The 27,267-nt window shown below is 47.7% G+C and overlaps 1 protein-coding gene across 2 annotated transcripts in view; it reads right to left on the bottom strand.

The window, feature by feature from the left end:
- Positions 1–27,267, bottom strand: part of CPXM2 (carboxypeptidase X, M14 family member 2) — a 120,488-nt gene that overhangs the window by 4,389 nt on the left and 88,832 nt on the right. Inside the window, exons 7-13 of one of the 2 annotated variants that reach the window (XM_060033887.1) lie at positions 21,549–21,637; positions 13,953–14,076; positions 12,538–12,734; positions 11,345–11,524; positions 8,031–8,328; positions 2,970–3,109; positions 756–855 (exon numbers count right to left, since the gene is read on the bottom strand). In XM_060033887.1, the coding sequence (XP_059889870.1) occupies positions 756–855; positions 2,970–3,109; positions 8,031–8,328; positions 11,345–11,524; positions 12,538–12,734; positions 13,953–14,076; positions 21,549–21,637 (1,128 nt within the window). The remainder of the gene's footprint in view (positions 1–755; positions 856–2,969; positions 3,110–8,030; positions 8,329–11,344; positions 11,525–12,537; positions 12,735–13,952; positions 14,077–21,548; positions 21,638–27,267) is intronic. The other variant, XM_060033888.1, reaches the window with a different exon arrangement.

Genomic DNA, 27,267 nt, shown 5'->3' with positions numbered 1-27,267 from the left:
CACACAGTCTGTGGTCATTTGTCATGGCAACCACTGGAAACCAATGCAGGACCCAGTGCCCTGCTCACCGCAGCTGACAGCAAAGCAGTATCTGACGCAGCGCTCCCCAACGTCGCCCCCACCCCACCACGTAGGAAAACCTCTGTGTGCAGGTTTAAACATGCCTAGGGGCACACCATCTCCAACAGAACGCTCGCTGACTATCTGACTTAAGCATCCAACCGATTCTGTTCCACATGCATCTGTCCCTGCATCGTACTGCAAACATCAGCCATCAGTCAAACTGGCCACTTCTCACTTCCCCCTGGACACGCCAAGTGCCAACCCAGGTGACGAGAGTCCTGGGGCACAAGGGTAAGCCTGGGCTTGTGTTCGTATCATAATCGGCCAAGAATAAGGCAGCCCTTGTGCAGATGCTCGGTGTCTGCGGGCTGCTTCCAGCCAGCGCTGCAGCTCTGGAGCAAGAAGGGAAACAGCACGCAGCTGCTCCAATGCCTGAACCCAAGCCCCACCTGCCTCCTGAACCTTCAGTGGGTCCTTCAACCTCTGAATAAGGGACAGAGAGAAGCCAGAAAGCAGAGGCTGAACACCTTGCTTTCCAGGGGCTCCATGGAAAGTTGGAGAAAAGAGACAATAAGCCAGGTCAGAGGAAGAAGTTTCTGGGCCTCAACTTGTGGTTTTAACTCAAGTAAAACACTTCAAGAAAATGGATATTTCCTCTTGAGAAACAGTTCACACACATTATTTGTAGTTACCTGTTCGGATGTCATGGTTAACGCCCTCTACGGAGATAACAGCGTTTGGAATTCCTTTTCCGTGCAAATCCCTCACCAGGCCTTTGATGCCCCGATGAACCTGCTCGACAAACAGGAGAAGCAGATGAGCTCACCGATCAACCGGCACGGCCAAGAGGGCCAGAAACCTAGCCCAGTGCCGCCAAGAGCCCCCCACAAAGCTACGTCTGGCTCAAAAGCTCCCCGGCTCGGCATGGATTTGGTGTGTAAATTTCTGTATTCCTTTTGGGTCCATCTACTGGAAAGTCTTCCACTGGAGTTAAAATATTCCAGAGGTTTAGAAAATATTAGGATCTGAGATGGTTCATAAAAGACACATCCAGTAAAAATGGAATTTAATTTTTATAGGCACATTTATTTTGACTTTCCTGGACTCTACAGACTTAACACATAGACTTTAAGAGTCAAAGAGGGGCCTCCCTGGTGGCGCAGCGGTTGAGAGTCTGCCTGCCGATGCAGGGGACGCGGGTTCGTGCCCCGGTCTGGGAAGATCCCACATGCCGCGGAGCGGCTGGGCCCGTGACCCATGGCCGCTGAGCCTGCGTGTCCAGAGCCTGTGCTCCGCAACGGGAGAGGCCACAACAGAGAGAGGCCCGCGTACCGCGAAAAAAAAAAGAGTCAAAGAGGAGAGAAAAGACTCAAAAGCATCCCTGTAAAGTACAGTTCATCTGCAGGGCCCTTCCACTGATGAGCTGTGTCACATGACACACACCAGCTGTGAGCCTCATGCCTCAGGTTCCCCCATCCGAAGATCCAAGATGACATACCATCATTTCCAGTGACATTCTTTATACATATTGCTATGCCTGGGCATTTTATCCATAGGAGGCTCTTTGGCTAAACTGGGATCATCACGTTAGAATGACTAAGGCCTTTTCTCTCTTTGTTCATATATGAAATGAAAAAAGAGCCTTCCCTTACAAAATTCCAGAGTGGGGATGGAGAGTGTGCTCATGGCTTCCCAGGAGGGCGGAACAGGTTCACACCCTACTGTGCAAGGAAAGTGGGCTGTGGGCTGTGGGCTGAACCGACCCTCTCAGGATCCTCATGGATCAGACTTGGATGCTAAATCACAGTGCCAACCTCTGCCACCATGGGGAGGTGCAGGTACCAGGAAGCTGGTAGCCCAAGCCCTTGGCTGAATGCCTCTTCTGACTCATCTATGAGAACCCACGGAAGAAGGGCAACCTCCCAATACAGCCTCAGCATCTTACTTCCTAATGAATGCGAGTCACGGCAGTCACATGAAGTTCCACATTCTTTTTATTTCTCTGGTTCCTGGGAGTCTATTCCTTGTAGGGGCATGGACGTTATTTGGTTAGTTTTAGTACCAAACTAGAGCCGGTTTGCTCAATGCTACAAGACAGGCGTATCCCTGAGAGCAGGAGGAAAAGAAGGCGTGCGAGGGTCCTAGCATACATGGCAGGACTTCCTCACCAGCCACCAGCAGAAGCTCAGCAGGCACTTGTTGGAACTGTTCCCAGGTGACACCCGACACCTTCAGCAGTGACTCCTCAGCCTCCGAGCTGTTATGGGATGAACTGTGTCCCCCACAAATCCATATGTTGAAGTCCTTACCCCCAGTATCTTAGAATGTGACTGTATTTGGAGATAGCATCTTTAAAGAGCTGATGAAGCCCTAAGAGTGGGCCTTATCATCTGACTGGTGTCCTTGTAAGAAGAGGACATTTGGACACGCAGGGACACCAGGCGTGTATGCACACTGAGTAAAACCATGTGCAGACACAGTGAGGAGGTGGCTGTCTGCAAGCCAAGGAGAGAGGCTGCAGGATGAAACCAACCTGCTGACACTTTAATTTTGCACCTCTAGCCTCGAGAACCATAATTTCTGTTGCTTAAGTTCCCCAGCCTGCATATTTTGTTACGCAGCCCTGGCAGACTAATACAAGGGGCCTGAGTATGCTGGCTGGACAAACACCCCTTCCCCATGGGGCAGCAACCTAGAACCCTGGAAGTAGTCTCACTTACCATGAACCAGTGGGAGCAAATGACATTGACTTAGCGCTCACAGACAACAGTTCCTTCTGACACTGTAGTCGCTAGCCCAGGGTGATGGCCACCGTAGGAAGCGCTAATTTGATCTCAGGCTTTTGGCCATCTCAAGGGCTTCGTTCACTAGCTACACCCCATCACAGCCACGTGCCCACGTCATACCTGCTCCATGAACACGATTAAGGATTCCCGATTATTCTCCCACTCCTCAGGCAGCTCGCTCTCATGCGGGTATTTATCACAGCCCACATAGATGGACAGCTCGAAGCAGTTGGTGTGAAGGTAGCTGAAGTCGTTGAGACCTGCCGAGCCAACCAGACAATGTTTTAACTGAACAGTGCTCAAGGTGGCCCTGGGAGACAGCAAGAATGTTCAAGAATGTGATTCAGAGGACTTCATTTGAACAAGGAGGTATCAAGTGTCTACTCTACCCAAAAAATTAATTAGAGCAACTGATGGGGGACAGAATGGGGGGTTGAGATAGAGAGAAGATGCAGCCGGAACAGTCCGTGGGGAAGACAGGCATATGTAGGACATCTTTGACAAAAGGAGGACTGAAATGCTTTTTAGATAAAATTATTTTCATTTTATTAAACTCAGTTTAATAGTATTTTTAGGATAAAGGTATCATTTCTTTTTCCTTTAAAAAAATTTTTTTTCTTTTTGTTTAAATTAATTAATTTATTTATTGGCGGTGTTGGGTCCTTGTTGCTGTGTGCAGGCTTTCTCTAGTTGCAGCGAGCGGGGGCTATTCTTCGTTGCGGTGCGTAGGCTTCTCATCGCAGTGGCTTCTCTTGTTGCGGAGCACGGGCTCCAGGTGTGACGGCTTCAGTAGTTGCGGCATGCAGGCTTCAGTAGTTGTGGCTCACGGGCTTAGTTGCTCCGCAGCATGTGGGATCTTCCCGGACCAGGGCTCAAACCCATGTCCCCTGCATTGGCAGGTGGATTCTTAACCACTGTGCCACCAGGGAAGTCCCTCTCTTTTGTTTTCTTTTTGTTGTTTTTTATTTTTTGAAAGGTATCATTAATTAATAGTATGGCTTTTTAGTGTTTAATTAAATTTAGCTCAATAGTCATGCCGTTCTCAGCTACAGCTCTATAACTGTAGAATAAAAACTGCAGTTGCCTATTCTAATTCATACACATAACTATCCATCCCACCATTTACCGAGTGCTTTACATAAGCCAGAAGCCGTCCTTAGCGCTTTGCATCCAAGCTCATTTAGTCTTCATCACAAATCCAGCAGAGATGTAGGTAGCATAGTCCAGTTTTACAAATAAGAGAATTGAGGCGGAGAATGGTTAAGGACTGCATTAAGGAATGTATCCAGAATCGTGTGTCTGGACAGTCAGGGTTTGAACCCAGGTGTGTGTAATGACTGCCCAGCCCTTGCTTGTCACTGCTGGGGGACTGAAGGGCAAATGTCCTCACCACCCAGCTGGAATGCAGACAGTCTCGTGCATCCTGACATGGCTACAACAGGACTTGGTCCCTGTATTAGTTTCTTAGGGCTGCTGTTACAAAGGACCACCAACTGGGTGGTCTAAAACAACAGAAAATTATCCTCTCATAGTTCTAGAGGCCAGGAGTCCAAAATCAAGGTGTTGGCAAGGCCACACCCCCTCCAAAGGCTCTTCCTTGTTTCTTTCAGTTCCTGGTGGCCCCTGGCATTCCTTGGCTTGTGGCCGCATCACTCCCATCTCTGCCTCTGTCTTTACAGGGCTGTCTCCTCCGTGTGTGTCTTCTCCTCTTCTGTCCTTTATAAGGACATTTGTCACTGATTTTAGGGCCCATCTGGGTAACTCAAGATGACCTCATCTTGAAACCCTTATCTTAATGACACCTACAAAGACCCGTTTTCCAAATAAGGTCACACTCACAGCTTCCAAAGATTAGGAAGTAGATGTATATCTTGGGGGTCCCATTCAACCCACGACAGTACCCAAAATGCATAAATGAATGTCAGATGGCATAAAGTCCAGTGGCTCTCTTCCCAACATTTTATTTTTGGAAACCATTTGAAATAGCAAGAACACAGTGCTACTATGTTATGTGTGAGGGCCAAGAGGACTCCCCCAGCAGAAGGCACCACCAACAAGCCTGCCCTGGCTTCTGAGGGTCAAGGCCACAGAGAGAGGAAGTTGGCTGGGCTGGTCTCTCTGTTGACCGGGGACAAAAAGCAGGTCCTCCTGCATGTCAGCCTCGGTACTCACCTGTCCTCTCTTCCCTCCTTCCTCGGAGTGTTCAGTGATACATCCCTCAGCACAAATGTCTGTTTAAAAATCACAGCTTTGGGTGTCAAGATCAATTCTGTATCGATCTGCTGCCTAATCGATAAAGTCACAGACAAAAGGGTACAAAATACACAGCCACTCTCTCTACCAGATTCCAGATTCGAACCATTCACAGGTCACCAGCCATGGGCCTTTGATCACATCTGTGATCAAATAAGGAGAGTGACAGCAGTGGGATAAAAGGAGTGGGACGGTGTCAAGTTAATGGAAAAACCCCTCACAGGACCTTGTCTGGCTGAAGAAGGCCAAAAATGCCAGGTCAGGGCTTCCCTGGTGGCGCAGTGGTTGAGAGTCCGCCTGCCGATGCAGGGGACACGGGTTCGTGCCCCGGTCCGGGAAGATCCCACGTGCCACGGAGCGGCTGGGCCCGTGAGCCGTGGCCGCTGAGCCTGCGCGTCCGGAGCCTGTGCTCCGCAACGGGAGAGGTCACAACAGTGAGAGGCCCGCGTACCACAAAAAAAAAAAAAAAGCCAGGTCAGCTCATTCAGTGGAACCCGAGGCGTGGAACCTCAGGCAGCGCCCGTGGATCAGCACGGACAGGCCCTCCCGGGAGGGCTGGACCCCTCTGCACACACACACAATTCTCATTATCCCAACCTCCAGGCCTTGTTAGTACTGAAATAAATAAATGTGATATTTAAAACTCTGGAGCGGGTCTGCCATTTTGCAGTCAGTGCTAGAAGCACTGGAAGAATTGGCAAAATGAGACACCAGGAGAGCGGTGGAAAACTTGCGCCAGGCTATCGTTAACGCCGAATTCCAGCCCTTCAGCGAATGTCATGCAGCTGAGAATCCTCCGTAAGAAATGGCTTCAAAAGTGAAACGTGCGGGCAGGAGGTGTGAGGTGATCCAGATAGCTCTTCCCGGCCGAGTCTTCTTCCTTTGGGTTCTCTCTGGGCCTGGAATCCTGCTCTTGTCACGGCTTCAGTGTGGAACACGGGGCCACGCAACCCTGTGGCTCTGTGGGGCCGATGCTGTCACAACATCTGCCTTCCTTGTGCGGGAGAGGATGCCAGACAGCAGCCGACACAAAGAAGGTCTCACATCCCTTTGGAGTTGAAATGCACACACTGCAAACGATGTGCCTTTTGAGCTAGACTGGACCCTGCTCCCAGCTACCCACTCCCCACTAACTAAGGCCTGTCGGTGCACCGCTAACGAGTGCGCAAGACCCAGACAGAAAGAAGGAGTGGAGGGGGAGGAGAGGAGGGAAGGAAATTAGACATCCCATCTCATTAATCTACAAAGAAATGAATCTGCAGACTTCGTCACACCGCCTGCAGGAAGAATGATTAAAAAGGCTGAAGCCACCACATGGTTCTGCCACAGAAGTCCCCGAAACAATGGAAAATACAATGGATAGAAACAAATCAAGTGCTGCTGATGTGATCAAGTGGCAGCCGACTTTTCAGAACGTTGCTATTGACCCACCGCTGACAAATCCCGCCGTGTCCGAACCCAATTTAGTCACAGCAGCCATAAAACCTAAACAGATACTTCACATAAAGATTATTATAGGTTGTTAGGACTAGAATTGAAAAAGGAAGCATGCTTTTGGCTATAGGACATTTTCTTGATAGGGATTTGCATTTATTTTTTTTACTTTGAACAGAGCAAAACCCTGGTGGAGAGAAATAAAACACCTCTGCTTGGTGTCTAACTAAGAAAGAAATGGCAAGCTTTCTGCATGTGTTTAAAAATGGCCAAGGGAACAAATATGTCTACTCCTTTCTAATTTTTTTTCCCCTGAGTGTCACATACCTCTAAGGTATGTGAAGGCTGAATCTCTAGCAAAGGAAAATAATATTAAAGTTACTTAGTACAGTAAAATAGAGATTAAGGATATGCTCATAAAAGATGTTTCATGGTGACTATGCTACTGGAAGCGGGGGAGGGTAGGGGGTGGGAACTTACAACTGAGTGTTTCTGACAAGCAAGACACAGAACACAACATCCACCATCTACAACCTCACAACAGTCCTAGAGGGATCATCGTCATCGTCATCATCATCATCATCGTCATCACCATCCTCAAGCCCATTTTACTAATGGAAAATATGGGCGTTCAGAGAGGTAAAGTAACTTGCCCAGAGTCACACAGCATTTAAGTGATGAACTAGAATTTGATCCCAGGTCTATTTGACACGGGATATTTTTCAAATTCATCAGAGGTTTGATCAACCTTCACAAAGTCAAGACAAGAAGCAATGAACGTTATGTTTGGGGTCTTACCATCCCAATGCAGAGGGACCTCAGGGAATGTGGCATCCTCAGCCATCCTCATTCTGGAGCCCTAGGCCAGGAGCAGCCCTGACACAGGAAACAAAGGGCTTATCCTGAAACTTGGACCACGGGGTCATCTGGCTGCTGCAACGGAACTCCTAAAGTCTTTGCTGGAAGCCTCTGTGTCCTAAGGGGATGCTGGGAGCAGTACCTCATATTCCCCGAATCACAACAACGGGACTTTGGCCAGATGCCCTGATGTGGCTGGAAGACCTCCAGGAAACAGGAGATGTGGAAAAAGTCTCGAGCGTGGGATCAATGCCCCGCCTCCTCCAAGGGCTGACAGAACGTTTACCATCTCTGACCCTGTAACAGCCAACTAGCTCAGTGGCTATGAGCAGACCACGGAGTCAAACAGACCCCAGCTCTGCTCCTTGGGAGCTTGGACGGATCCCTCCCCGTCTCCAAGCCCCAGTTATCTCATTTATAAAACAGGGAGTAAGCCACACCCCCTCAAAGACTACTGTGAGCATGAAAGAGGAGTCTACAGAGAGCTCTGGCACCTTATAAATGGTGAACTACAGTAGCTATCATGCTGGTAACAATGATAAAAGAAGGCTGGGCAGGAGATGGTCCTCCCTCCCGGTCCAGCAGCCAGTCCATTGTCATCGGGCCGCATGATGACAGCAGGACCGTCATACTTACTTCCGGCCACAGTGTGCCAGGAAGCCCCATTGACAGTCCCATCCTCTTTCTGGAAGTCTTCCGTGTGGCACACCCTCCTCCTGGCATCCGTCATGAGGCGGTGAGTGGAGGCGTAGGCGTAGGCCAGCCAGCGGAACACATGGTCGTCGGGTGTGGGAGTGTGCTCCTGCATCTGCCACGTGGACCTCGCCATGTCATAAGGGTAGGCCACCACCAGCTCCCCGCCCTGTAGGTTGCCACCCAGCACGAAGGGGATCTTTTCCATCCAGGCTATGACGGCCCTGGTCTCCACTGCCACCTGTGAACGTTCCAAATTTAAACACATTTGAGAAATCAAATAAGAAGGAAACTGCTTTCTCTCCCTAGCTTTCCAAACAGGGACATAACTGAAAAAGCAATCATTTTATGGAATCACCTGAGCAAAATTTATAGAGTTTCAAAATCTGTCCTGGGAAAACTGGCCACTGTGGAAATAATGGACAAAAAAGAGAGAAACCCAGAGAAGTTTCGTTTCCTAGGAACATTCCAGTTAATGCACAAAGAGGGAATGACAGAATTAGAGTATCAACATTCTGCAACTCCACTGAATTAATGGCTCAGTCAATGGATTAATGCTCACCAATAATTACAAAGAGAGAGAACCAAACGTAACGTGTCTCCTGACGACAGAACACACACCTAGAAAAACCATCAACCCCGTACGTGACCAAGTCTCTAGTCCGGGGGTCGGCAGACTTTTTCTATTAAGGGCCAGATAGGAAATAGTTTAAGCCTTGAGGGCCATGCGGTCCCTGTGGCAACTACTCAACTCTGCCATTGTAGCAGGGCAGCACCACGGACAATACGCGGCTGAATGAACATGGCTGTGTTCCAGTAAAACACCATTTACAAAAACAGGCCTGAGTGGGACACGGCTACTGATGGCTGTAGTTGGAAATCCAAAAAAGAGGGGATGTATGTATATGTATAGCTGATTCACTTTGCTATACAGCAGAAACTAACACGACACTGTATGCTCCAATAAAAATTAATTTTAAAATCTTTTATTTTATAATTAATACCTTTTAAAATCATTTTCCTCACCCTGAAAAATCATTGTAAATGATTGTTGAATTTTACCAGATACTTCCTTCTGCAGACAAATTATTTCTTTTGTTTTTTTCTATCATTTCATTGATTTTTGCTCTTTTTAATCACAGTCTTTCTACACTTTGGGGGTTTCTTCTGTTATTCTTTTGCTAGCTTCTTAAGTTAGTTGATGTTCAACTTTTCTTATTTTGGAATATAATCATTCAAAGGTATAAATTCCTGAAAGCACTATTTTTTTTGCTATACTCCACGAATTTTGACATTTAGTTTTCTCATTATCTTTGATTTATTTTTTCGTCGCCAGTATGAACTTTTTCTTTGACCCATTACTTATTATTTTTTTTTAATTTTCTAAATACATGGTGATGTTTTCATTAACCTTATTACTGTCTGCTAGTTTAATTGTACGGTGGTGAGAGACTCATGGTCTGCCTGACTCCTATTTTCTGAAATTTGTTGAGATTTCCTTTACAGACAAGAACACCATCAATTTTTGAAAATTCTCCAGGGATTACTCAGAAGAATATGTATTCTCTACTTGTTGGTTGTAGAACTCTTACAGATCCCTATGTCAAGGCTGTTACTTGTTATTCAAATCTCTGTCTTTGCTGATTTCCTACCTATCTAACCTGTCCATAACTGAGAAAGGTATTGGTGATGAGAGGTCTGTGTAATTCTCCCTGTGTTTTTAAAGAACAAGCTCAAAAAACTAAATTCTGGACTTAAAGCAAAGACTGAAATCCAAGGACTTTCTATAATTGTGCTAAAATAATTACTTATCTCTCAGAGACTCAAGTCTAAGAAAGCTGGCAACCATATTCCAATTTTGGTCCAAGCGTTCCCAAATTATAACAGCACTTGAATCCTCAGCCTTGCCAGATGTCACTAGTATGTTAGCTTGGAAAAAAAGCAGGGATTATGTAGGGTGGAATTAGGAAATGTGAGAAAGGATTCAGAAGACCCAGAGGGCCAGAATTCTTTACTTCTCCACCCCCATAAGGCGCCCTTGGGCATCCTAACTAAACGGCATGGTATTGCCACTGTCTGTCTCCATCATTTGACTGGTTGCTTCTAGAGGTCCTGGAGAACACCATCCTGTGCATCACTAAATGAGGCAACCACGCTGGCCCTCCTCCAGTAAGTGGTACCCACATGTGCTGTGAGCTGGAGCTTTTTTTGATCTTGCAATGTGCTTGCCTAAAATATAGCATTTCCCAGCCTTCCCTTTGGGGGGTGGATGCCGAGTTTTGACTAAACTCTGGCAAGATTTAAACGAAAGTATTATGCAGGAATTCTAGGAATGCCTAGAAAGTGAACTGACTTATCGGAGAGGAAGACTTTTTTTTAACCTTTTCTCTCCTTTTCCTTCAAAGACGTGATAGCTGGAGCCCCAGATGGAACTGCCATCTTGAATTATGACCTTGAAAAATCAAAGTCCACATGCTAACATCTGGAGGCAGAAAGATGACTTGTGGGTTCCTGATGCTCATGGGCTTCTATTTGGCTGGCCCTGAACCATCTGCCTCCGGGGTTCTCTTATGTGAAAAAAGAAAAAAAAAACCTTTTACCTCGTTAAGCTGCTGTGACTTTGGTTTTTTTCTGTTGGTGTACCCAAACCTAACACTCATATAGTAATCAAGGCAGACCTTTTGAAGGACATATAGGACAAAAGACTAAGGGTAAAGTGCATTTACAGTGGGCAGAGGAGGCAATAGAAGGCATGGGAAATTCGGCGAAAATTATTTCTTCCACGAGATACTTTTTTGCAAAACTAGACCTAAGAAATTTGGGGGAGACATTTCTCACCCAATTGCATTTTTCTTTCCAAAGAAGCACCACATGTAATAAATCCATGGGGACTTGTGAAAATAAAAGTAAGATATCTCAAGTAATCAGTGAGGTCTTAAGGACAAATTTCACTGCAATTTCACTGCACTGCCAAAGATGAGGGTTATAATGACCGTAACAAACACGCACAATTGAGGCAAAGTTTTTTCGGGAAGCACCGCAAAGAAATCTAATTAAATGATTCCTCTTCTAGGAAGAATCTCCTCAAATTTCAATTTAAAAGCTAGTTATTATCCAGCACACTTCCCTACTTTTGGAGAAAACATGAAAGGAAAAAATGATTTTGTCTTGTTCTTAAACGTTATATCCTCTGCAAATACCGGTGGGTTTAACTTTGGCCTCCGCTGCTCTAGAGATTATGGGGTCTTTTTACTCACCGTGGCATTTTCAGACAGAAACCACTCAGGGATTGCAATATAGTGATTGGGAACTTTCCGTGGGATGTTCTGTCGGCCCTCTGCCCCCCAGAGCAGTGTGTTTAAGTCAGGAAAGTTGTTGTTGATGTCTATTCCGTCATGGGTCCAGCGTCCCAGGGACCAGCCTCCCAGCTCCGAGCCCTGGGAGAAAATTCAGAATATGAGGAACCCACAGGCTTCTGGATCATTCTGTCTCTCACATACATGAGGCACCTCCGTCTCCATCTCCATTTGGGGCCTCTATGCACCCTCTGACCCAAAGATGACATCCAAAGGAGAATATTTGGTTAATAATCTGTTAATATTTGGTGGGTGATGGATAATATAGCCAAGCAACTCCAGAGAGGGAATGCACAGAACCATTCCTGCCATATGGCAGCGCTCAGAAAAGTATGAGGTCTCCCCTGCCTCCTCTTCCTTCACCTCTTCTATACAGGTTGAATGAAACTCCAAGTAGTAATGAATCTAAGACTGTGTCAGTGCAAAAATCAAACGCCACCATATTAATGCTTTCTCCCTGCAATTCTGGCTCACTATTTCGCACTGCAAATCCCTAACCGACCATTTGCACCAATAAATACAACCAAAACTCTGCACTGTAAAACTTGCATTTGATAGGTACCATTGTTTTAAGTATAGTTTTCCATTTTATTCCCAGATACTGTGAATATAATTATGAGTACACAATACAACATTATACCAACTGTAATCTATACATAACTCTCTATATAACTCTAACCTATATAAATTCTATATCATAATTGGAACATGACATATAAACAATATATCAGAATAATAAAAATAACTGTCCTCAGAGAACTGATGAGAGGATTGTAGGTAATAATCAAGGTCAGAACGTGCCTTAAGTGCTCAATCAATGCTAGGTGTTATTATTATTCTATCCTATTGTTCCCACCGTATATATAACAATATTATCATTCATGCTCATTTTCTTCAGTCTGTTAGTGTCTCCCCATAATTCTCAATTACTGCCGTGCATCTTCCATAAGCCTTGCGGGTTTCCTTGTCTCAGCGGAAAGACACTTAAGAAGAAAGCTGGTAACGTGCGGTTCAGATCAATCATGGCTCAGCACATTGTGCGGGGGGGAGAGGGGGGAGAGCTGCTGTGCTGGGCGAGAGGAACGGTCCATTACCCCCTCGTAGGCCTTCTCATAGCCGTCGGGGTTGAGGGAGGGGATGATGTGGATCCTGGTCTCCTCCACCAGGCGGACGATGCGCGAGTTCCGGGCCAAGTACTCCTGGCACAGAAACTGCATCAGCAGAAGCATCAGCTCCCGGCCCAGCACCTCGTTGCCATGGGCCCCCGCGATGTAGTGGAACTCGGGCTCACCTTTACTCAAAGATGGGAAAAAACAGAGGATCATATCGGATGCTCCCAGCAAAACAGTCCTCGTCACATTGTATTAGGAAAGAAATCTCTGAATGATAGAAACTTACAATTTTAGCCCTCTCTGTTCTTTCAAATCAACCACAATTATACCAGTACAATTTTTATTAATTCCCAGATAGTCAGATATATAAGAAAATGAGTAGAAAAGTCTCAAATGATACCAGCCACGGGGTAGGAATGTTTAGCCTTATTTGGCAAGAACAAATACAATAACGCAGTGTTTAGAGTTTAAAAGTTACAAATTAGACACAAGCCAGAGCAATTATTTTTCTCTTCGGGGAGGCAATTATTTTTCTTAAAAGAACTTTGTATTCAATTTTATAAAGATACAGAGATGAATAAACGCAAGCAGAAAGTAGTGTCAGGGCAAGTCAGCAGTGACACCGTTTTGTAAAGGGGGCCTGTCTTTGAGCTTGTTCTCTTCAAAGTTCAGCTTTTTCAACGTCGGATTTGTCAGTGCGGGCGCGAGCTGACAGCACTCCTGCCTCTTTTGTTGGTCAAGCTACTGCTTTTGCGGAAATGTGATTTCACCCACAGATAAAGCCCTTACCCTTTGAAAGGCACTCCTGAGAGAAACTCCTGGAATACCGATGAACATTGAAGTCGAGAGAATCAGACAAATCTCTGCATTTAACTTGCAGTGGATTTCTAAAGGGCTCACAATTTTACCAGAAAGAAAAATCTCTGACCCCACTGCCTCTCCTCTGCCCACTGACTTGTAGGAGAACATAGTTTTGGGAGTGATTGAATGAGAAATGGCTGAAAACAGGAAATGCTTGAAAATAGGATGGAAATTTAAAAGAAAATTAAGGGAACCATCTCTAACTAGAGCCCTTAATGACCGGGGAGTCCAGAATTTTCTCCGGGAAAAAAACCCTGTCCTAACCATCTCCAGCTATTTTCCTCTTTGGTTAGCGTGACCGGTCTCAGAGATGGGGAACAGAATTAAATACGGTCCATTTGGAGAAAAGGAGGGTATTTCTTAAGCAATTTGACAGCCCACATCATAAAATGAGGGGTTCACAGAACCAAGATCTGCAGAATCTATGTAAGAGTGAGTGCGTGGGCAGCTCCCGCCCTGTTTCGTGACCATCGCCTCGCTCTTTAAGAAAGCAGCAGACTCGAAGGGCCGGAAGCACTACAGAGGGGCAGCCTCACCGACTTCGTGCTCCCCAGGGTGGTCGGAGATCTCCACGGCGTACAGCTTCAGGCCCTGGTGGCTCTTGCCAATGTTGTAAATCCTGGTGATGTTGGAGCACATTTCGTTCACGACCTTCATCAACTGAGAAACAAGATGGGTTTACGGCCCTACACAAGGATGGCCACGCTGCACGGAGGGCAGACCTCTCTAGAAGACAGCCCTCTCCCACGGCCCCCTGCACACGCCCACCCTCCTGCACACCAGTGCTATCCCCCTGCCTGGAGTGTTCTCCTCGTGGCCCCTCTGCCCGGTCTTCCAGCACCTCGTGCCTGTGTTTCTCACCTCCCTGAGCTGGAGTGTCACCTCCCTGGGTGACGAGGTATTACCTTTTCACCTTGGTTTCCTGTTTTCTTATTGTGCCCTCACTAGACAGACTGAGCCTTTTCTCTCTATACCCTTGCCTAAATAAATATTTATTACTGAACATCATTTTTCTCTTACACTGTAATGAGCAATCTATGATGTCAGGCTGAAGGAACACACACGGCTTCGCCCTCCTGGAACTCAAAGTGAGGTAACAGATGGAGTGCCATCGCCACTTCATTGGTGCCAAGTAGGGGGTGCGTGGAGGCCAGGGTGACGGGAGCCGTGCAGTGAAAGCGTGAGGGACGCAGGCTTCTACGAGAAAGTGAAATATATACGGGTGGTTTCCTGAATTTTGCTTGGGCAGTCGAGCTTGTCAGACAGCTGCCAAAGGAAGGGAAGAGGGTCTGCTCATCACAGGAGCCCTGGGGCAAAGGACAGAGACACCCCCGCCAGAGTTCATCGCTGAACGGGTACCTGTGAGTGAGCTGGGTAAGTGGCCTTGACTTTCTGGGGGAAACTGTTTAGCCATCCCCAAGTGAAAGAAGCTGTGATGCAAAGGCTGTCTCTGCCAGGCACCAGACTAGCCACGCTTCCCCATGGTGGAGTCAGGTGTGTTCATGAGATAACTTCTGACAGGGTGTTAGAGACCAGGAGGGAAGCTTGCGTGCTGTGGAAGCAGCGAGGGAGGACATCCCAGCCAGGGGTGTGGGCGGGCGCCCACGGAGCCTGTGCGTGCGGAGCCTGTGCTCCACAATGGGAGAGGCCACAGCAGTGAGAGGCCCGCGTACCGCAAAAAACCAAAACAAACAAACAAAAAAACCCAAAACTATGGAGCTGGTAAATCGGTATCGTAGAATTTCTGATGGAGTGGAGTGACATTGCACTTGGTTTGCCTTTTGTAACAGAGCATTCTGCACTGCTGGGTGGAGGGCGATCCCCGGGCCTCGGTGCGCATCTCTAAAGGAATGGAGCTGTTGCTGCTGGTGCTTTGCTTTTACGACACACCTACGAGGTGTTACAGCCACAGCCCTGCTCAGGCATTCAGGGTCTATTCTCTCACCACTCCTGGGAGGGGGAAACATGCTTTGCTTTATGATAACTCACTTTGTGTTATAATACCTAGGCGAGAGAAAGAGAAAGCTGACTAGAAAGGACTCTTGTTCAAAGAGGGAAGAGGCAGAAACCCACCATCACTGGAGAAACCACATGCCAGCAAGGTTAACGTAGCTTCACACCTCTCACCACGAGGGAGACATACCGAGGGGCTGACGTGGAGACACACAGGAGTAGGCCAAGTTTTAACAAGAGACATGGTGATAATGTCACTAGCAACGTTCACCATCGCGGTCATAGTAAGTTCTATTTCCCTACTGAATCTCATCGTGAGGACCCCCAGTGAAGTAGATCAGCAAGGAGGCCTGTCCCCATTCTACAGCTGTGGAGACGGAGGCTCAGAAGGACATTGAGGGATTTGCCCAGGGTCACCCAGCTGGTACCAGGTGGAGCCGGGGCTTCGGACTCTTGAGTTCTTATCTGTCCACGAAGGTGCAGCAGAGCGATCGAAACAAGCAGTGCCACCCCTTTTGTCTGTTGTACATGGGATTGTTCCAGTAGACGGCCACAGCACAAGCACCATCTGATTTGGGCCTCTCATACCAGTCCCTGCTGACCACACACGCTCCACTAGCAGCGTGGCCCTCAGCAAATCCTGATCAGCAGGTGACCCACTGTCCCACGTTCAGATCAAGGACCGGTTCTGCAGACACAGAGCCACTCGGCTCATCCTGAGCTAGGTGATCAACGCGAGCATTCGGTACAGAGTCCGGCTGCCATTTAACGCCTACCCTCCTTCCCCTTTGGATGAGCTGCCAGAGGAATGTGCCCCCTGTGCTGGGTTGCCATTTAATGCCTACCCTCCTTCCCCTTTGGATGAGCTGCCAGAGGAATGTGCCCCCTGTGCTGGGATCATGACCTTGACGTTGGAAAAGGACAAACAGCATCTTCCCTGGATGCACACTTAGCCAGGGGTACAGCCTCTCAGGATGGGGTGATTCTTAGCCATAACTCATTGGAGTCACCTCTTTATCCTCTACCCACCACGGCAGTATTTTTATACCAGTCACATTTTCCTTCTTGGTGTTGTGGTATCACAAGTATCTTTTCCACGCACAGGAACGAGAACACGGGCATTTGAAGACTCCCTTTAGGAAGGTTCTTGACAGTTCCCTCCGCACCGTGGCCCTCTGCAATGCTGGGAAGGATTTCTCCAGGGGCCATGGGCAGCCTCAAAAACCCAGCTGGTGAGCCACCTTGCTTATTCCCAAAAAGAGTCAGAAGATTTTTTGGAGTTTGAGTCTTAATGGTAAACGTTTGAGTCTTGATGTCTAAAGTAAGAGAAAGGGACAGAATTTTCTTCACTGCCTTGCTGAGGAAGCATATTCATCCCCAACAAGGATGACATCACCCAAAGGAGGTGAAAATTGGTTTTCCAGGGGCTCAAAATCTCAAGTATTACATGCATTGTGGCCCTCCAACGTGCAACCCTACCTAACAAAATTTTATTCCTTCGTTTTTAATGTAATGGGTAATTAAGAAAAGTGTCTAGAAAGGGCCAGTAAGGAAACATGGCTGAGAAACACTGCCCTCGAGAGTAGTGGGTTTTGTAAGATTCTCAGCATCCTGAAGACTCTTGTCTCCTCATCTCGGAGGTGGGAATAAATCACATCCTGGGATCTACTGAATTCCTGGCTCGGTTGCTTCCCTCCTCTCCTGAAGGAGACAGAAGAAAGAGCCCCCTTTCCTAGTAATTCAGTTTCGAGCAATACATCAGAGGATCAGAGCGGTACATCAGAGGTAAATTACGTGCACGGTGACACTTGCCGGAGCAGGTTTCATCCTCTCACACAAGTCACTGCAAGTGGGGAGCTATCCAAAGGCTCCAGGGCAGAAAGGTAGCTGAGAAAACTGACGCATCCACTCACTGGAACATTCCGCAGCATCCAAGGACAATTATGAAGACGGCAATGAGACATGGCTAATGATCCCATATTAAGTGAGAAAATCTGGGCAAAGTTGTAACCATCCTCTGATCAAAATCGTATGAATTCTGTGAACACAGAAATGCAAACCCTGGATAGAAATGGGGGAAAATGAAAACCACTGATTCTTTAGGGTATTGGGTTCATGGAGGATTAACCTTGAGACTTTTAGTTTGCATTTGATATGGTTACAATATTGTTTATCCAATGAATTAAAATGTTAAAAAAAAAAAAAAAAGAAAGAAGGGAGAAGAGAAAAAGTCCTCTTCCATCATCTTTACTCATTTGTCTGAGAAACAGACACTGCATCTGATCAAGTGAAAACGAATTCCAGAGGGAGGGGGAAGGAAGAGAGCCAGGGTAGGAGGCATCCCGTGGTGGGCGGAGCTGGGCTTGTCTGGATCCGCAAGCCTGCTGTCCTGCCCGGGCTTCCTGCCACCATTGTCCACCCCCAGGGTCAGGAGCTCAGCGACCCCACTGCCTGCTGCCCACGACCATCCTCAGCTGCCCGGGAAATCAAAACCGCTAGCCGGCTGCCTTCCAACCCACGTCTCTCCTGGACTCCTTTCTACGCCTCATGCCACACGCTCCTTCTCAGCCAACCAACCAGAATTTCCTGAGCATTGGGCACCTGACAACAGCAGGTCCCCAACCAAAGTCCAATCTCTTTAACCTCTCCCCCAAACCACTTCTTTCTCTCCCGCTGTGGACGGTATCCCAGGCCCTGGGAAGCACACCAGAACCCTATCTCTCTCCAACTTATTGGGGAATCCTAGGACTGGTCAGTCCCTCTCAGAAACCCCTCCCCCCATCCTTCTTCAGACCCGGCAGGTCCCTCTCCTGGGACAGAGCTCACCAGTCTACTGTCCATACAACTGCCGGAAGGATCTCCCCAAACACAGCTCTGCTCCTGGAAAAGACCTCCTGATTCTCTGACTCAAGACTAAGGCGTCTCCTGGCACTGCCAACTGTCCCAGAAAACAGGCCGTCCCCTCCTGCCTCCACAGTCCTGTCCTCCTTGTACTCACTGCTCGGACCACCCTTCCTTCTGTCTCTTCCTGCCACAGGCCCTGGATGACGGCAGACCTCATCTGCAACCCCATCCCTTCCCAACCACCGGCCCTGTCCCCCACATATCTCCCCTGCAACAACCTCAAAAGTACAGTTATCCAGTACACTTTATGGATTTAAGATAAAATGACAGAGTCTCTGCCCTCGCGGTCCCAAATGATGGAGAAAGGTAACGTGCATGCAGACACAGAGATGACTGAGCAATTATGAATGGTGCCTCGTGCTGGGGAGGCCTTCAGTGCTCAGAACAATTAACTCAATCTGTATCATAATATCAGCATTTGCGCAACGGCCTCCTGCCTCCCCCGCTTCCCCCATCCCCTTCCCGAGCCCCCGGGGCTCCCCCAGCGGGGAGAACGGCAGCTTATAAATCAGTGCTCCAGAAATAATTCTCACACGCGCTGGTCGCACACATTCTCATGACTTCCCTCCAAGCAACGGCTCTTCTGCTTTCTTTTCCTGCTCTCACGTCTGCTTCTCATTTCTGTGTTGTTTGTAAATGTCTCTCGTAATACTCGATAAACTAACATTTTTTTTTTTCCCCTGAAGTAGAAAGATTTCTACAGCAATCTAGCAGACTCCATACAGGGACTTGCTAAAAGTGCTGGCTTCCTTCCCATCCCCAGGAGCCAGGAGTCCAAATGGCAAATCACTTCTGGCGTGAACACTCTTCACGATTGATAGATGCCCCCAACCTCCGACAGTTTCCAGGTGAGTGCTGCGGGGTCCTGAGAGATCGGAGTGGGTCCCCCAGCGTCCCCTGCAGGGGCTGCATGGCTTTCTCGGGCTCCTTTTAGCTCTAACGTCTACCAAGTGATGGGGACCAGAGTCCCGCAGGGCAATGAAGCACATCCATTAGCTCTCCTCATATGAGAAGGACCTCCGTTCTCCATGCAGGACAACTAGTTAAAGATACCACACTCTCTGTGCAGTGAGCTCATTTTAAATGCATTTAGATAGATTGCTTTTGACATTAACTGCACCAACTAAGTTGATATTTGCCTAATTTCTGGGCAAAAAGATGTCCCGAGATGCCCACTGAGCAAAGCTGTGTTAAGACACGAGTGCTTCATAAAATGGAACGGTGAGCAGTCGCATACACACCCGGAAGTGGAGAGCAGCAGGGATGACTCACAGACCTCAAGTCCAAACACAGACCACGAGGCAATTTCTTTAGCACATCCCACCTCTAAGTCTGTGCCGACAGGTGCCTGGAAGCAGCTGTGTGTATCTCCAATTAAATGACATGGAGACTAACCGGGTTTGTTGACTCCCTGGGGTGAAGCAGAGAGCCCTCATGGCAAAGCCTCATTGCTCCGACCTCAGGAAAGTCTCCTGCCCTTGTACCGCGTGGCTGGTACCGCCCCCTCAGCACCTATGAGCCCTCGCTTTGAGCCATGTTATTTTGGCCTCTGGTGAAGGCTTGTTCATTAAACATAGTTGTGAGTACATTTCTCTGTTCCTTCTCTTCCGACAGATTCTTACATGTCTAAGGGTTTCTCATTTGCCAACACTTGCCCGCGCTTTCTAGCACAAGGCTTGGGGGGAACGCTGCACAGGATTATACAGGCAAAGCACTCAGCACAGGGCTGCTTTTTTAGCCTGTCCTAAAAAACTCTTGGTCCCTTCTCCCTTCTGCACCCACTAGACAGATGTTGTCAATAGCTCAGGATTACTTGGTTTCTGTCATTAAATCTGGGGCCAATCTCATCTGGGACGTCTTTTCCTCCTAACAGTCTATAGCACTGAGAGCCATAAGGTATCAACCAGCTGTTCTGAAACCTGCCTATATATTAGAATCACAAGGAGAGCTTTAAATAATTTAGATTCCCCAGTCCCTTTTCCTCAGGATTCTGCTTTAATTGGCCAGAGGCAGTTTCAAGTATAGGTATTTTTCCAAATTTCCCCCAGTGATTCCAATACCGAGAATCAGAGAATCAGAATAACAAGGGGAGTGTTACATAGTCCCTCGTGGCTCAGTTTCGCCATCAGTAAGACAAGGCCAACAACAGTCCTGCGCTCCTAGGGTGGTCAGAGAGACTGACCATGTTAACATAGGTAAGTTCCTAATGTAGGGAAATTGATGTAGGTCGTATGTGAGAGCGTCCTGCTATTACTATCACCAGTGTTATTCCGGATTCTTTTCCTTCTTCGACTCTGCACATGACTATTGTCCTTAAATCAGTGATACCACGCAAACACACAGCGATGTGTTTTTTTGAATTGAAGGATAGTTGATTTACAATATTGTGTTAGTTTCAGGAGTACAGCAAAGTGATTCAGTTTTATATAGAGAGAGAGAACATTATTTTCCATTATAGGCTACTACAAAATATTGACTATAATTCCCTGTGCCATCCAGTAAATCCTTGTTGCTGATCTATTTTACATATAGTAGTTTGTATCTGTTAATCCCATACTCCTAATTTATCCCTCCCCCTCTCCCTTTCCCCTTTGGTAACCATAAGTTGGTTTTCTATGTCTGTGAGTCTGTTTCCGTTTTGTATATAGATTCATTTGTATTATTTTTTAGATTCCACACATAAGTGATGACATATAATATTTGTCTTTCCCTGACTTACTTCAGTAAGTATAATATTCTCTTGATCCACCCATGTGGCTGCAAATGGCAGTATTTCATTCTTTTTTATGGCTAATATTCCATTATATATACATACACCACATCTTCTTAAGCCAATCGTCTGTTGATGGGCACTTAGGTTGTTTCCGTGTCTTGGCTACGAATATTTGGGCGCATGAATCTTTTCCAACTAGAGTCTTCATTTTTTTCTGGATATATACCCCGGAATGGGATCGCTGGATCATATGGTAGCTCTATTTTTATTTTTTTAAGGAACCTCCATACTGTTTTCTATAGTGGCTGTCACCAATTTACATTTCCACCAACAGCGTAGGTGGAAGAAGTATAGTATTAAATCTGAAAGCTTGGCTTCGAATTCTGCTTCAATCACTTGCTGGCGAGGGAGGTTTCCTCTGGTCACCTGAACCCCAAGGCATTCTCAGCCTCGAAACTACAAGCATTTCCTGTGGCTTCAACAAACCATAAAAGCACAAAAACAAACATCTACGTGCTTCTGGGCACAGGAGAGATTTCTCTTTGACAAACCTGGATCTTACCTGACGCATTTCCTTATAGCTGTGGTGCTTAAAATCCAGGTCATCGGTGGTGGTCATTTCATTCCGTCGGTGATAATAGTTATTTGGATCTAGGGACAGAAATATGGTTTTGAATTCATCCACATTATTCTATTACTTGTGGTGGCTGTGTTAGGTGCCTGATTTGTGTGGGAACACAGCTCAACCTCTAGCTTCTAACTTTCGCACAGAGGTGAGAGAGCCAACTTTCAAGAAGCATCTTAAGAGTCAGAACTACCCAGTGGGGAGAGCATGGGCCTGGAGCCAGAATGCCTGGGTTCCAATCTCTTCTACTTGTGTGCTGTGTGACCTTGGATAAGTCACTGGAGTTTTTCCTTAGTGTCTTCACCCATAAACAGGGGAACACTGGTACCCCCCTCACTGGTTTATTGTTAGTATTCGTGCCTGGCAAACAGTCACACTAAATGAAGGAAGGAATAAGTGAATGAATGAATATCACAACTGCATGGAAATTTTCAGAAGTGCGGTGGACTCTATCACTTGCTTGCCCAGCATGCAGTCCACTTTCATCCTTCCTAACAGAAGCCCTGTGTTGTCTGGGAATCCCCGCTTCTCCACTCCTAGGAAACTGACCTCATGCCTTAAGCTCCAGGGGTCCTACATGACTGGTCTAAGCCAATCAGAACATAGCACTCCTGGCCACTCTTATTGGTCCAGACTGAAGGGAAGGACTTTAATGGCACAGAGGAGTGAGCGAGAATCTCTCCAGAGTAGAGGCCAGAGAGAACCTCTGAGTGAACCAACCCTAGAGCCCCATCAACCTCCCTTGGGACTTCCAATCACCTGACATAAAGAATTCCCTGAACTGCTAAGCCAGTGGGAGCTGGGGTTTCTGTTGTTGGGGCCGAAGCACCCTAACAGGCATAGTCAGGATGCATTAGCAGTGGTGACCCCTGAGGACTGGGGAGGAGATGTCTGCTCTTGACTTAATTCTCTTCCAGATAAATGGACTTTTTTCTGTAATTCCTATCAGCCGATGTCGTTTATACAACTACAAAAACAAAGAGCACTGAGAAGGAAGGAGGGGCAAGGGAACAGGAAGAGCTGGAAGGGGGATGAGGGGGCAGGGACCGTTCAGTGGGCCCTCTCCTGACCTGACAGAGTCGGAGGCTTCCAGAGCCTCAGCCAGGCTTGCCATCTCCAGCCCCAGCTCCGTGCAGCCAGAAATCCCGGTCCGCTCAGACCCCTCCCCAAGGCAGAGAGCACATGGTACTTTAGACAAGTTAACCTACTAACTCCGGAACCACGTGAGCAAAGCTGGAACCATAGCAGCTGTCTGATCCAAGTGGCTCAAGGGATAATTCTGGAGGTGATGGTGGTGGCGGGTGATGGGAGGACGAACACCAGCTCCCAGTGGTATTAGGAGCAGGGAGTCGTAACTCGTGCCACCAAGCAAGGCCACAGACCAGCAACACTGGTTGCTTGTAAGACGCAGCCTACGCCTACTGAATCCGAATCCACATTTTAAAAAATCCACAAGTGTGAGAAGCACCGTGTTAAAGTACTGAGCGCACTGCCAGCAGGGTTGAGGTCCGCGGTGCACATCACACACATCTGCGATCACGCGAGCTGGCTGCCTGTCTGCAATCCACAGCCACCTGGCGTGACTGCCACCTGGAACCTACCTGCCGAGGGCCCCTTAAAGACTGGCTTCACCCTTGAGAACTGCGGCCACATGCGGCACGTTGAAAATCACATATAGACCCACGCACCAAAAACGACTTGGTGTTTAATATTCACAGAAGGTTTTCCAGTAACACTATTAGAAACAAATAATCACCATTGAAAAAGAAATAATGCAAACTGGCATTCTGTTCCAGAAAGAAAGCAAAAGTAGTTCAGGTTCAGCAAAGGCCCCCAGTTATGTTCCAAGTTCTCTCCTTTGGGGAGTGCAGGCTGACCGTACCTTCCAGCAAGCCTCCTGCCCTTTGATTTCCAAACCTGTATGTTTCAAAGCCAAGGTAAAGCACATTTTCACATTACTTTACACTGAATTACTTTACACTGCTGATTCCTTAGAGCTATTCCACACCCCGCCCCCAAGCCCCAGGGGCCTCTTTCATAAGACTCTTCCTGAAAAGCCCCTTTTGTCTTCAAACGCAAGTTATGTCTTCAAGGTTCTTAAAAAGGACTGAAGAAAAACTCAGAACTCAACGTAGACAGATCTCCATGTTTGGCAACATCCTTCCTTCCTTGAGACTAATCAATTTGAGGATATGCATACAAGTTCCAGAACTGACTCAGAACCACAGGTGAACATTTTCACAACCTTCAGTCTTCCACCTTTCGAAGAAATACTTCTAAACTTGTCCACTTATTCTGATTGGATAAAGTTTTATTGAGAACCTATCAGGGCCCCAACACTGTAGGTAAGGAGTGAGAAGCAAGCCCCGCCCCCCCGCCTCCCTGGGGCCCATAGTCTACAAACCCACCCCGCTAGTCAGCCAAACCCACTGTCCCCTTCTCTCTTCTGTGGACAAAAGAATCCCAGTCTCCTGTGGGGAATCTATTCTAGATGCTTCCAATGGAATAGCCTTGCCCAGCACTCACAGGTATGGGCGTGTGATCCAGGTTCAGCCAATGAAAACACACGTCCTCTGGTCACAGCCACTGGCTCAGAGATGGTCCCAGGATCCAAGCTGGGCTGATAAGACGACTCCTCCCAGAGCTCCTCCCCACGAGGGTCTCCTGCTGGCGTCACTCACATGGTGGATGAGTTTGGGGTGTTAGTGGCCAAGCTTCCTGCCTGCACGGTGGTGGGAGAGGAGCCCTGACTGCACAAGAAGGCCCTGAGATTGCAGACCTATTCCTACCTGAAGCCAGAGTCAGATCTACCCCGGGAATTTTCATTCCTGTGAGCGAAAATTTTCCTTCTCCCCCGACCCCTCCCAAGGTAATTTGAGTAGGACTTCCGACATTTGAAACAGAAGTCTGGATTTAGTCTGCAAGGCTTTTATCCTTGCAGATGGAGCTCTGGAGAATCAGTCTCCTGCTTCCTTTCATGTGGCTGGTTTCATATATCAGATGTACTGAAAACCAGCTGATTCCTTCTGGAACACCTTAGTAATGGGAATAGACAAACTGCAGACGGGGCACATGGAGTCTAAACTGCCCTCCCAACATTACGTCTCTTATTCGGTGACCCAAAGTCCTGTTCCGTCCCAACGGGGCTACTCATTAAGCCTCTTTTGGGTTGAATGATGGCCCCCCTCCAAAAAGATATGCTGCAGTCCTAATCCCCAGGACCTTAGGACGTGACCTTATTTGGAGAGAGGGTTTTTACAGAGCTAATGAAGTGTACATGAGGTCCTTAGGGGGGGCCCTATTCCATTATGACTGTGTCTATCCAAAGGGGAAATGTGAACATGGAGAGAAGCACGCAGGGGACACCATGTGACAGTGAAGGCAGAGATGGGGGTGATGCGTCTAACAAGCTGAGGAATGTCAAAAGTTAGACAGCAAACCACCAGCAGCCGGGGGAGAGGCAAGGAACAGACTCTCCCTCATGGCGTCAGAAGGAACCAGCGCTGCTACACCTTGATCTCAAACTTCTACCTCTAGGACTGTGAGACGATAACTTTCTGTTATCCTAAGCCACCTGGATTTTGGTACTTAGTTACGGCAGCCCTGGAAACGAGCCCACACCCCGAACGTTCCCAGCTCCTCACTGATGTGGACACTCGCTATTCTCATCCCAAATCCGGGACCAGCTCACTACACTATGCAGACCAAACCCCATTCCTGGACATCCAAGGGGACACCACCATTCTTGGACCGTTCTGCCCAGCTGTCTGCTGCTCTGGGGGTTGGGACCTTGCTTTGCGGGTGCTCAGCTGGGAGAGGAAAGGCTGTCTTTCCTGGAAAGGGGGCTCACTGCAATCTACGATCGCTAGTCTCATGACACGCTTTATCCATAGAGACACTGCAGATTAGAGGTTACCCCGTGGAGGGGGATCCAGAAGTGATTACTCAGTGGGTCCAGGCTGGTTTTGGGTCCATGACAAAGTTCTGAAACTAGAAAGAGCCAGTGATCATACAACCCTGTGAATATACTATCACTGAACTGTATGCTTTAGAAAAGCTTAATTGTATGTTATGTGAATTTCACCTCATTTAAAAAAAATATTGCTGGCCTCCAAGTGCTCTCTGAGGACTAAGGAGGATACCAGAAACGCAGCCACCACAGATCTTTCTTTCCCTGCCACGAGGCCAGCCCCTCACCCAAGGAAATGCCCATCACTGTGGCCTTGTGACCTCCCGAAGCCCCGACACCCCCAGCACGGAGCCCTGAGCACAGATGACCTGGTACCATATGCAAACAGCACCAAACCCCTTCTGCAAAGAGCTGGCTCCCTAATGAGAAGAAGCCGCACTTGTCCAGCGCCATCTGACTGTTCTTATGACAAGGTCACTCCAAAAGGGGCAAGGGGGAGACGTGGACCCCCAGGCAGAGCCCATTATGATCTTAGGTCATTACTGTCAGTGCAAGCATCAAACCCACAGCTCCGTGTGGCTCCGAAGAGGGAGCAGCACATCATTCACGCTTATTTCCTTGCCGCCCCGCCTCATATAACCCCACCGCATAGCATCTCCACCACGCTGCTCGCGTGAGTCCAGGAAACGCTCTGATTTCTTGGCCGGCGCACCTTCTCCAGGAAGTCCCAGGGCCAATCTGCGGCCTGACTGACAGGAGAAACTGTCAGGAAAGACAATCTTCAAGAGTGTTGCTGTTTATACAGTTTCCTAAGATAATCAACATCAGGCAGTTGGACAAGAAGAGAAATCACACGTTTATTTAAACTCAGAAGGGCAAGATGCCTTCTGCGACGGGGGGGACAGGCTGCAGCCAGCAAGCCTGGAGCCCCCTGAACTGAGAGGGATCCACTGGGGAAAAGACGCCACCACGCCTCCCCCACTGGACAGCGAGAGCTTTGGGAGCAGCAACCGTGGCATCTTATCTCAGAATCCTTGGGCCCTGACTCTGAACGGGTGCTCCTGAAGCGTCTGATGATGAATGAATGAGTGAGGAATGAACGGATGGATGGATGGATGGATACTCCAATCAAGTTATGTAGAAAGGGCTAGTTACAAAAAGACAGCACTTTCTAGGGCCCAGGTGACCTCTGAGAAGAGGCCCACTTTATGCCATGATGCTATTACCTTATCACTATGGTGGAACAGAGAATGGAGGGTAGGGTGGAGCGAGTGGTAAATGAAAAGCACATCCTCAGGATTGAGGATAATTATGGAACATTATGCCGTCTTTGGATCTGTTAGTGTACTGGTTTCCTAGGACTGCCATAACAAAGTGTCATAAACTAGGTAGCTTGAAATTTCTTCTCTCACATTTCTGAAGGACAGAAGTCTGAAATGAAGCTGTCAGCAGGGCCGTGCACTTTCAAGGCTCTCAGAGAAGATCCTTCCTTGTATCTTCCCAGTTTCTGGCGGTTGACAGCAATCCTTGGCTTGTGGCCTCATGATTCCAGTCTCTGGCTCAGTCATCACATGCCTTCTCCCTGTGTGGCTCTGTTTTCTCTTCTTAAGGACACCAGTCATTGGATTTAAGGCCCACCCTAACCCAGTATGATGTCATCGTTAACTACTCACATCTGCAAAGTGCCTCTTTCCAAAAAAAGGTTACATTCTGAGGTTCCACGTGGACATGAATTTTGGGGGGAGT

Source organism: Delphinus delphis, chromosome 16 (genome assembly GCF_949987515.2).
Source record: "Delphinus delphis chromosome 16, mDelDel1.2, whole genome shotgun sequence".
In the NCBI taxonomy this organism is placed as follows: Eukaryota; Metazoa; Chordata; class Mammalia; order Artiodactyla; family Delphinidae; genus Delphinus; species Delphinus delphis.
The sequence above is the reverse complement of the archived record's forward strand: the minus strand, read 5'-3'. Positions and strand labels throughout refer to the sequence as shown.